This window comes from Trachinotus anak, unplaced genomic scaffold (genome assembly GCF_046630095.1).
Source record: "Trachinotus anak isolate AG129_WGS33_773 ecotype Australia unplaced genomic scaffold, CSIRO_AGI_Tana_v1 ptg000007l, whole genome shotgun sequence".
In the NCBI taxonomy this organism is placed as follows: Eukaryota; Metazoa; Chordata; class Actinopteri; order Carangiformes; family Carangidae; genus Trachinotus; species Trachinotus anak.
The window spans coordinates 10,214,610-10,226,352 of NW_027273858.1; the positions used below are offsets into that span (position 1 = coordinate 10,214,610).

Sequence of the window (11,743 nt, forward strand, 5' to 3'; positions counted from 1 at the left end):
ATGGCAGAAAGTTTTAACGGTACAGTTTTCTGCCCGGAAACATTTCCCACTTAATGTAGTCAGAGTTACGAAGTTAAAGAAATAACTGAGCTGGTTACTGTTAAAAAGTGCTGTGAGTACTCGGTAGTAACGATTAGAAGACAAAGTGAGCAGTTAAAGGTCCTACAGGTACGTTTCATCGTCCTTTTACAGTTATCCACATTAGGAATGAACTAATGCGTCTTTGTGAAGTCACAATTAGCCTCAGCAATAAAAGTGGTCACTACAGATCCACACCAACACAATCACGAAGTAAATTACTGCCCAAAGGGTAACACTTATTGATAAGTTATGCATATTGTTTTATGGTGAGTAAATCATTCACTCTAGGCTGTAGAAGTTAGCCGTTCATAAGGATAACTTTTGGTCAAGTGCTCATCTTTTCGTAGTCAGGCAGTTACACATGTTAACTAATGGGTTTCTCACTTTCTAATATAAATATATAAATACACATATATAAATGTGAGTAATTCATTAATAAAGGCTTTTAATCTATCTTGTCTGCAGTTGTAAAGGTTTAATAAACGGATAAGTTACTAAATCTATTTTGGACAACCTGGAAAGGTAAAAGTTGTTTTTATTGGTACTAATCCGCAAAGAATTAGTATATGTCTGACCACTGATAAAGCCTTTAGTTACAAATACATCTGTATGAAGGGTGCCCTGTCAGAAAGTGGTACTAAAAAGATTATGAGACAGTATAATTTAGCAGGAATTGACTGAAGGACAACTATGAAGCATGGTGTGTCCTTAATGCAGAGCCATTAAGCTGCAAAAACAAGTAAATTTGAGCAAAAAAAAAAAAAAAGCAATAAAAATTTAAAATTTAAAGAAATTCAGGAGGCTGTTAAGGACAATTACAAACCTAGATGATGTTAAAATCATACAGGGATATGAATAACCAGGTTTGTTATATTATATATAATATCCTGAATAAAAGCAGGTTAAGGGACATAACAGGAACTGGTGTTCTTGTAAAGGTGTAAAGGTGCTGTGCTTTTGACATGACATAGGCGAGAGAGTGAGTTATATTGCATAAAATTGAATTAAACCAAAATGTCATTGATTTCAGAGTAGTCAGTGGATGTTTGGCCTGGGGCATCAGAAACAGCTGCCAAATATATTTTACTAAAAAGGTCATATGACTTGTGAGGCATGTATAATGTAACACCACCAATTTTCTTGACATACATACTGACCACACAGTCTTTGATCCAGCAGCCACAAATGGTAACAAACTTGACTTCAGGAAATGCTTTGAGTGCTTCGTAGAAAAAACAGGAAAACAGCACAGTGATGAATACATATAAATAAAATTCATATGCAGAACATGTGCACACTGCAAAAATAAATTCTTTAATTTCTGCTCTAAGTTTGCAAAACAAGCAATATAACACTAGTAATACTCTGATGGCACAGATGAATTTGACATTGTATTAGGAACACAAGGTTTCACTCTATTTTGCAAATCAAACACAATAAAGCCATTACAATATCTCCTTTTCCAGAATCCACCCTGTCAGCCTAAACCTGAGTAGGCTGCTTGAATAACTGACACTCAGTCTCAAAGTCACAACCATTGAGCAACTCTTTGTAGTGCTCTTTGACGTCTCGATAGAGCGGCATGGAGGCCTGCTGGTTAGTTAAACCTGGGAAAGTCACAGGCTTCTCATTGAGCAGCGGCTGCAGTCTCAGGTTGCCTCCCCCACAGTCGTACAGAACCAGGAGTAAGTTAGCTGCATAGGGCAACATGTGGCTGGTGCGGAAGGAGCGCTCGGTTTGTGTGGCATAGTTGGTTGAAGTCAGGGCATCGCTGTCCTTGAAGAAGCCCAGCAGGGTGAGCAGTGGCAGGATGGTCTCTGCATGGCCAATCTGGACTGTCACAGCCTCACTCACCTGCTGGCCCGACCTGAGATACAGCATATACAACATCAGTCACATGTCCAATACAGAATGAGCTCTGTTTGAAAAATGTCAAGAAGTATTGAAGCAAATTATCCAGACAGTTTAGTTGCCACTGCAAGATGCAAGTCTGGAAAACATCTACTTAAGAGTCAGCTGAGCCTGAAACCTTGCAGACACCCACCAACCTAAAACAGATAGTAGTGCTAAAACAATTATTCAAATAAATGATTTATTAATCGCCATTAAGTTAACTATTTCTTATTGTCAACAAATTCCATGAAAAGACAAAAACCAACATTCATCTTATGTTATACTAAGCTGTTTATTCCTTATGTGCGAGCATGCACTAATGAAGCATAATTGAGGCCTTGTTCCATAGATGTTCATTGTTGACCACACTGCTAAAAGTACATTAGTTAGCCACTTTGCTGCACTGGCTGACATGTTCCTTCATTACGATGAACAATTGCGTTGTAGTTTATCTTTTGTCAATCTCACATACACCTTTCAACTGCACACAAAATGTGTATTTATCCACAGCTGAAAATAGTCCCCAACAAACACTCAGCAAGTTTTACATCTTTTGTAGAATGAATGGTCTTGGGACTGAGAGTCAAAAGACTGGGTAAGGATCTTGGAAAATATTGAGAGACGCCCTAATGCATTGTTGGTTTTGGTCTTTTCATGGGATTGATAAAAATTTTAATATCATGGAACAACATTTCACTTTTATGTACCCAAGACCATTTTAAGTTTTACTCACTGGATCTCGTTGGCTGCTTTGTCAAGTCGACTGAACACATCATGGAAAAGAATGCAGCTTGACTTACTGTTAATATCATAACCATAGCTTCTTTTCCAGAATTGCTTGAGGTCATTTGCATACTCCATAACCTGATGAAGCAGATAGTACAGTAAGAGTTGCTAGTCTGGATTTGAAGTGGGCTTTGTGTAAAGACTAAAAAAGATAGCAATCTGTCAGTCTTTCATTATGCAAGCAAAAATTTCAGGCTACCTGAGTGTTAGGGCAGGGAGTAACATAAGACACAAAACCCTCTTTGTAACATGGATAATACCAAACAGTTTCTCAGGGAATGAATACTGGGCAAAAACAGAGAATGTCTTATTTAAGACTTGGAAGGAGCAGGTTAATTTGCAGCCCCCTATTCAGCGTTGACTTTTAAATTCAGGTTTTAAAAAACTATATAAACAAATAGATGTCACCAATGACACCTTAGTGGGGTCACCAAAGTGGTCCTCACATGATTCGAGGATCTAAGCCTGATGGTGCCAGGTACTTCTGACATGATTGTATAGATCTGTTATTTTGCTATACAGTTTTTTCCGCTCCTTAAATCTTGTCGTTCTTTCTTTCTGTTCCTATCTAGGTTTTTGTTTTTTTCAGCTGTGCTATTGATAAATTTAAGAAACGTTTAAGGAAATAATTGTACACCTTGCGATTAAAAAAATCCTGTGAATAAATTAAGCTGACATAATATAAAAGGAAACGACAAAAAAGACAAAAACATAAATTAATTGCGTAAAGGTGTCGTAAGACATGAACATTTTTGCATTGTGAAATTTAGGGCAGTTTTGTGGAGGAACCATGGACATCTTATTTGTCCATGCTGTGATAAATGATTAACAATGAATGAATTTACTGAAAACAGGCAGTTCAGGTTACTGACCCACAGTAATCTCCTTCAACCCTTGTGATGGACTGTTAGCGTCATGCTTTCAAAGCTGAATGGCCAGACAGTTGACTATACTGCAAAATTAATACACAAACATTAAATAGCTGAGGCCCATACCTGTGCATCGACCTCATCAAAGAGCCGACACCAGGGGGAGTTCACAGTCTTGATGGCAAACTCATAAGCACACAAATAAAAAGCAGCTTCAGCCATATCTGAAGGAGAAAAGGTTGCAATAAAATGTTAATAAGTAGCGAAATCAGATAGGACAGTCTTGCCTTTAAAACAAACACAGAGAGAGAGCACTGGGAAATGGCCCAGTTTGACCTAAAACCTAAACACCATGGTGTACTGCACTGAGTGAACGCTGACTAAAGTTCAATAAATTACTATATTGGTGCAGGAGCTTTGATATTTTTTAAAGTAGAAAACAGCTCCACCTACTGTGCAGAAAATCACTGAAATACTATACGGCCAATGAGATGAATGAATCAATTTCATTGCTAATGCTTGATTTTACTGGCCCCTTAATTTTCTGTTAAGAACTGATATTTAACTGTAAATTCATATGGGAAAGCTGGAGAGGATTATATAATGTGGTATTAATACTAGGAAAATGTACACAGCATTCAATTGGTACAATTTCAATTAATTATGTTCAGTTAACTGTAAATGTAACCTTGGCAGTCTTTCGGTAAGTGCACAGCAGATCAGCTGAATACGCAAAACTGTGATATTTGTTTACAGGGAAGCATACAGTTCAATATCAAGGGGAGATAACGTTTTCATTAAATGGGACATTTTTTTAGGAAATATCTATAAACTCAATACATCAGACTAAATACTCAATAAGTTTGTCACTATTGACACACCTCCTGTGGTCAAATGTAACTAAGTTCTCCATTTACTCAATACTGTACTTAAGTTCAGTTTTGATACTTAAACTTTGTGTGAGCGTTTCCATTTTATACTTTCTGCTTCTACTCCACCACACCTATTCAACAGGTGTAGTTAACTGTAGTTCTGCTCACATAAAGTTGTGTTTCATCAAATTACCACCAACCTACTGACATACAAAGCAAAGGTAATATACCAGTGTAGGAGTACTGTTGGGCCTCTATGCAAATTATAGAGAAGCTCCTATCCATAGTATGGTGTGCTGTTTCCACTGTACTTGATTGAAGCTTGAAGGAAACTGGGGGCCAACAGCAAACGTTTGTCCAGAGCCCCGCAACGCATGTGAGTGCATTTACTTAAAAAAGATTTTGAATACAGGACTTACTTGTAAATTAGTGTTTTATAATGCTGTAACTTGTATTTTATATAAATAAAGGAACGGAGGAATCTTCCACCACTGACCATCTGTGATGTTTTTATATGGGACTTTCAGACGGTCTGCGATCTTCTCCTGGACCCTGATCATCTCTGGTCCCTGCTTGAACTTGTCCACCTCTGACAAAGCTGAGGGGTTGTTATCGACTTCCTGCACAAACTTGGTGCACTTGTCAAAAAACCTCATCAGAGCATCGTTCACTGCGTGGTCAAACTCCTTATCTGGGTGGAGAAAGAGGAACCGGTTATTGCAAATACATCTAAGTGGTGAACAGTGATAGCGTAGTTATCATGGTCATACCTTTAATAGCCCACAGCTCTGTCAGTCCTGCCTTAAAGGACAGTGTGCTGTTGACACACCTGTGCTTTGAGCTGGTTATGAATTTTATTACTTCACCTCGGAGGTTCTCCTCTGAAATCAGGGAGGGGAACAGCTTCGACAGCCTGACGGCCAGATGCTTGTGGTCGTCCACTCCTTTCTGGACGAGTCGGCCGTCCATGTCCTCAGTGTACCACATCGTCCACTGGCTCTGGATTTCACGCAGCCAGCTCTCTTCGCTGGAGGCGCTGCCCTTGACGAGCTCGTAAAGTTTCTGCATCTTCTTGACGTTTTTGGTCGTCGGGTATCTTGTGCCGTGTCTTATTATGGCACTCAGATGAATTTGGCGACATTGTGCAGACGGGGGCTGTAAAATAGATCTGTTTACAGCAAGTATGTCGCCTATGAGATACGGGTTCACTTCCTCATACCTCCCTTTCGTGCTGAAGTATTTAGCGATCGCTGGTATATCTGGATTGTCCTCAGGACTCACATCGTGACGAAAACAACAGGAAAAGCCAATTATGGTAGTGAGATGAGCAATAATGATTCTCAGTAATATGGTCGGCATGATGTAGCCAAATGGCTTGTTATGAATGGCCGTGAAAACCTACCGGACCCAAAACGGAGTGACGTCGTCCATGTGGGACTGTCCAACCAACCCGTTACACAGAGCCCACACCGGTGACAGTGTATAACAAAGTGACATGGCCTATAATGGACTTTGAACATTGACTAAGGCTGGATTACCAAAGTGGGCAACTGCCCAGCCTCAGATTGACTCCATATCCTTGTGGCCGTGGTCCTGAACTCACTGGCAAAAGTGAATAGTTTTCAACTGGCATTTCGACCCCCGAATAATTTCTATTCGTTTGCCATAGCTATGGAAGAAAAACACATCTAGTAAGTAAACAAAAGCACATTTAGTCATATTTTAATTTGAAAATGTTGATTACATTAAGTGGCAAAGCAGCAAGGGGATCAATATAAAACATCTGTATTTAGAATAATTAAGGCATAACATTTAAGATTTTCAGGATAGGAGCAGGGCCTATTATTTATTCCATTTTGCAAATGAAAGAGAATAAAATGCACCCTATCTACCTAAACCTCAGTAGGCTGCTTGAACAACTGACACTCAGTCTCAAAGTCACAGCCATGGAGCAGCTCTCTGTAGTGCTCTCTGACGTCTTCATAGAGCGGCATGGAGGCCTGCTGGTCACTTAATCCTGGGAAAGTCACAGGCTTCTCGTTGAGCAGCGGCTGCAGTCTCAGGTTGCCTCCCCCACAGTCGTACAGAACCAGGAGTAAGTTAGCTGCATAGGGCAACATGTGGCTGGTGCGGAAGGAGCGCTCGGTTTGTGTGGCGAAGTTGGTTGAAGTCAGGGCATCGCTGTCCTTGAAGAAGCCCAGCAGGGTGAGCAGTGGCAGGATGGTGTCTGCATGGCCAATCTGGACTGTCACAGCCTCACTCACCTGCTGGCCCGACCTGAGATATACAGGACAGTGGGGTTCAGAATTTAACATAGCTTCTGCTGTAATTGAGCGAAAATGTGTTTTATAAGTATTAAGTGTAAGAGAAGACTAAATCTAATACGAATCTAATACATGCAATTTGTACAAGTTGGTATGTGTGTACGTTTTAAATCTCCATACATGTAACTAAGGGATAGGACACAAACTAAGATGGAGGGACAATCAGATAAAACCAGTGATGTTGCAAATTATATTATCTATTACACTGAAGGTCTTCAGCAGTGTAACCTATGTTTGTATGGACTGCAGTCTATTAAACATGACTTACTTGATATCGCTGGCTGCCTTGTTCAGTCGGTTGAACACATCATGAAAGAGAATGCAGCTCGACTTGCTGTTAATATCATAACCGTATCCTCTTTTCCAGAATTCCCTCAGGTCACTTGTATACTCCATAACCTGTTGATGCAGATAGTTCACTGTTCACTGTTCAACATTTCAGCAGGCTACCTGAGTTTTAACTCAGTCCGTTATTCAAGGCACAAAACATTCTTTCCTATGTGAATAATGCCTACTTCCACCCATAGGGACAAGTAATGGGATATCTAGATGATTTGGTGCTATTTGTTTGCTTTGTCCTCTTTGTTTTGGATTCAATAGTTGGTTTAGTTCCTGTACTCTCCATACTTTGTGCTCCTGGTTGACCCAAATGTCCATCTGATCAGCTGAAGTGTCTCTCTGGGTAACTCAAGTGCCACTTTGTTGTGACCTTATGGCAAAATATCCTAACCTAAATATAACCTTCACACTACCCCTGTGGACGATAGAGGCGCTGCTTCTTTTTACACTCTGCATCTGCGTTTCATTTTCCCTCTGTAAAGTCCTTGGAGACTTGCTTTGTAATAAGTCAACAAACAATATTTGCTTATGTAAAGAAATATCCTGTTCTTGTGACAGTGGAATAGATCATAAATTTGCTAGTACAGACATTTTTGTATTTTGAAATTTAGGGCTTTTTCAGAAATGGCTAATACAGGTGTAAATAATAAATGAATGGTAGCTGAATTCTGTTTGGCTGCTTCAGTTTCAGATTCTTTGTATTGTGCATTCTGGGTGTCTGTCACGCTGTCATGTCTCACTGGGACACTTGAATAGAACTGAGTCATCATTAATGTTATTTGTAATTTCTGTACCTTTTCTGCTATGACAAGAATGTGTGTCTGACTGTTCAGGAATCCCATTTGTTCTCACTGTAATAAACAACCCCATAACATTTTCCAACCCACAGATATCTCCTGTCTTAATGTAATAAGCCTGATGAACTCTATAGCCATGAAGTGAAGCATTTGATGCCATTGCCACATTAACTGTATGTACTGTTGACGACTGAAGTTCTTTTACCTTTGCATCGTCATCATCAAAGAGCTGACACCATGGAGAGTTCACTGCCTTAATGGCAAATTCATAAGCACACACGTGAAATGCAGTTTCAGTCATGTCTGCAGGAGATATGTTGGGATAAAATGTTTAGTGGTGAAGTTACAGGAACTGCAGACATTTAAAAAAGCTGAGATGCCAGAAAAGTGACATGCTCTTGAAATAAACTAGGAAGCACTTACAGAGGGCATCCTTCCACTACAAACACCAAAAGTATTTTACTCTAGTAACCCTGCAGTTGCTCAGAAAGTTTTATCTTGATCTTAAAACTGAAGCACCTATGTAAGCATTGCTTGCTCAATTACTGTGCCTCTTTGAAGCCTGTATTAAACTAATTCAGTGCCATAAATGACAAGGTTCACTATAAACTGGTGCTCAGGCCTCACTACTTCCAAATCAGACAACAGCTCCACCCAGTGTCAGGTATGATCACTGGGAGGTTCTGCATGCCATCTGCCTCAACACTGAATACTTTACAATTCCTACATATAATTTGATGTATAATAGCTGATATATAATATATATAAATATAATATGCACTGACTCTCTGGTCTGTTTCAGACTGTTTGTTTACTATATTTGGATTAAAGGAAAACACACTCAAGAATCTGGGACTGCCCATTCATACAGGGACCTGTAATAGACCAGGGACAGTATAGTCATGAGCAGTCAATTAAGAAACCCAGTGTATGCAATCATTGAAAACATGGATTCTTGGGACTTTTCATAAAGGTTAAATCTTTAGAGTACATGCAGACAACACATGCAACAGCCTCAAAAGGTTATCTTAGTGCATATAATACCATGTGTGATGAGACTGTATGGAACCCTAAGACGATCTGCGATCTTCTCCTGGACCCTCCTCATCTCTGGTCCCTGTTTGAACTTGTCAACCTCTACCACAGCTGAGGGGTTGTTGTCAACTTCCTGCACAAATCTGGTGCATTTGTCAAAAAACCTCATCAGAGAATCGTTCACTGCGTGGTCAAACTCCTTATCTGGGTGAAAAAAAGGAAAAGGTTATACTGAAAATCCATCTAAGTCATAAATCCATACAGTAACAATATCATCATCATGGTCATACCTTTAATAGCCCACAGCTCTGTCAGTCCTGCCTTAAAGGCCAACGTGCTGTTGACACACCTGTGCTTTGAGCTGGTTATGAATTTGATGAGTCCACCTCGAAGCTTCTCCTCTGAAATCAGGGAGGGGAACAGCTTCGACAGCCTGACGGCCAGATGCTTGAGGTCATCCACTCCTTTCTGGACGAGTCGGCCGTCCATGTCCTCAGTGTACCACATCGTCCACTGGGTCTGGACTTCACGCAGCCAGCTCTCTTCACCTGAGGCATTGCGCAGGACGATGTTGTAGAGCTGCTGAATCTCCTTGATGTGTTTGGTCGTCGGGTATCTTGTGCCGTGTCTTATTATGGCACTCAGATGAATTTCTTGACATTGTGCAGATGGAGGCTGTAAAATGGATCTGTTTACAGCAAGTATGTCGTCTATGAGATATGGGTTCACTTCTTCATACCTCCCTTTCGTGTTGAAATATTTGGCGATTGCTGGTATATCCGAATCATCCTCAAGCGTTACATAAGTAAGTAAACAGCATGAGATAATAAAGAAATAAAAGTTAGTGAATTTCCAAAGAAAAGTCAGCATGATTAATCCAGGAGGAGGCTTAAAAATCAGCTGTCCACAAAACTTTTCCAAACCTCAAACATCTGTGTGAGAGCATCAAAAATTGGACTGGGCAGAGTCCGTTCCTATTTGTTTACCCCAATTTCATCACAGCATATCTTAACCTCAAAAGTAAACCAGATATTTCAAGCTACCATCATCCAGCTTCTTCCAGTATTGTAAATGTTGATTCATTCTTTGCAATGAAAAATGGGTAACAAAGTTCCACAAAAAAACAAGTTTTATAGTAGTTTAATATCTTACAGTGGCACCGTGAAGTTGTTTTATATGAAGACTGTGTTGTTGGAAAGAAATCTCTTTGTTTAATCTACTCTATTGCTCTGACCACCACTTTCTGGTTTGAAAACAGTGTTGTATTCAATTACCCATGACAGCTCCAGGAGTTCCACCTCAACAGCTTTCAGCTCAATGTAGCAATGACAAAAGATTCACCACAGAACTAGAAGTTCGACAGTAATTTATGTCCGTATGCAGAATATTGTGCAATGTTACTTAGACCCTACCATAAGGCACTTGTATTAACATGAATTTAGGTAGATGCAAAGTCCACAAGTGAAAAACCCATTTTGACATCATGTAGGTCTATAACAAAATTCCTATATCTGGCCAACTTTCCTCAGCCAATTATATTATTAATAATATATACATATTACAAGTTATTAGTATATGTAATATCACAAGAATAAACATATTTCAGTTTGAGTTTCGAGTATATTTTTCTCATTTTATTGTTAACATTTTTAGATAATATCTGATTGTTCACCAGCGTCTCATCTAGGTCTACCAGCTACTGTAATGAATAAATTATAACTTTTTTATCTGTCATTTGATATTCCAGATTTCAGTGTTGGTTTAGTCTGCACAGGAAAATCTGCAGACTCTACTGGCCCTTACAGGAGGTCCCATTCAGTGACCTTAACAAACAACAGAAAAACAAAAGTAAATTCTGAAGTGAAAGTGAAAGGAAGCAAGGATTGGGATGATGTCATCTGTTTTCCAAGAGCCAATCAAAAACATGCTGCACTTTAGACAGGGAGGTGACAAAATAAAGAGAATTGCAGTAGTCCAGTTAGGAGGAGATGCAGGCATGGTTGGCCCTTATGAGAGACCAGGGCCCCATTTACACTCTTCATTATAAGTGTGTCTCTGGATGGATTATTATCCATTTCTATTGCTTCTTGGTTGCATTACACTTAAATTACTTTTATGACTTGTCAGGGTCTGGAACAAGGATTTCTGTTTCATAATGTTAGTTAGAGAATAATCTGTGCTGTGCAGGTCTTTGTGGCATGATGTGTTTTACATTGAAACAAGGCTATTTCAAATTAAACTGATTACACCCTGAGAGATAAATCAAATGGATCCATTGTTGATCCTTGAAGGAGTCACATATCAGTTCAGGCTGATAAGGATGTTAAGTTGCCTACAGAGACAGTGAATGCTCTGTCAGACTAAACAGAAGAAAATGTACTCAGTGCATATTCAAGATATGCCGTCCCAGTTATCTTATCTGTTTAAGGAGTATATATCGATCGGTAGCACCAAAAAACAGAATTAGTGTAAGTGTTGTTTCAGTGGAGTTATGTTTGTAAACACCAGACTGCAATTTCAACACAGAAATGATTTATTGTGCAACATCCAGGACTCATATGACTATGATCGTCCACCCCCATCACTGCTCTACTCAAGTCAAAAATAATTATTCACTAGCATTATCAGCAGTGGAATTGCAGCAAGATGATTTGATCATGCGTGAAGCAGTCCATTCACAAAAATCTGATATAATTTATAATAATGGAACACTGTCAATTGTACTGGACACCAGTTTGATGATTCTG

The 11,743-nt window shown here is 39.4% G+C and overlaps 2 protein-coding genes across 2 annotated transcripts; both read right to left on the reverse strand.

Annotated features, from left to right (window-relative positions):
* Nucleotides 1-1,374: 1,374 nt before the first annotated feature.
* LOC139622804 (multiple inositol polyphosphate phosphatase 1-like) lies at nucleotides 1,375-5,970 on the reverse strand. Its single transcript, XM_071480410.1, has 5 exons — nucleotides 5,272-5,970; nucleotides 4,998-5,192; nucleotides 3,756-3,853; nucleotides 2,708-2,838; nucleotides 1,375-1,948 (listed from the first exon to the last, which is right to left on the reverse strand). Exons 1-5 carry the CDS (start codon nucleotides 5,858-5,860, stop codon nucleotides 1,564-1,566), a joined length of 1,398 nt encoding a protein of 465 aa, XP_071336511.1. The 5' UTR covers nucleotides 5,861-5,970; the 3' UTR covers nucleotides 1,375-1,563.
* Nucleotides 5,971-6,207: 237 nt separating this feature from the next.
* Nucleotides 6,208-9,957, reverse strand: LOC139622806 (multiple inositol polyphosphate phosphatase 1-like). Its single transcript, XM_071480413.1, has 5 exons — nucleotides 9,287-9,957; nucleotides 9,006-9,200; nucleotides 8,167-8,264; nucleotides 7,094-7,224; nucleotides 6,208-6,778 (listed from the first exon to the last, which is right to left on the reverse strand). Exons 1-5 carry the CDS (start codon nucleotides 9,864-9,866, stop codon nucleotides 6,394-6,396), a joined length of 1,389 nt encoding a protein of 462 aa, XP_071336514.1. The 5' UTR covers nucleotides 9,867-9,957; the 3' UTR covers nucleotides 6,208-6,393.
* Nucleotides 9,958-11,743: the final 1,786 nt, after the last annotated feature.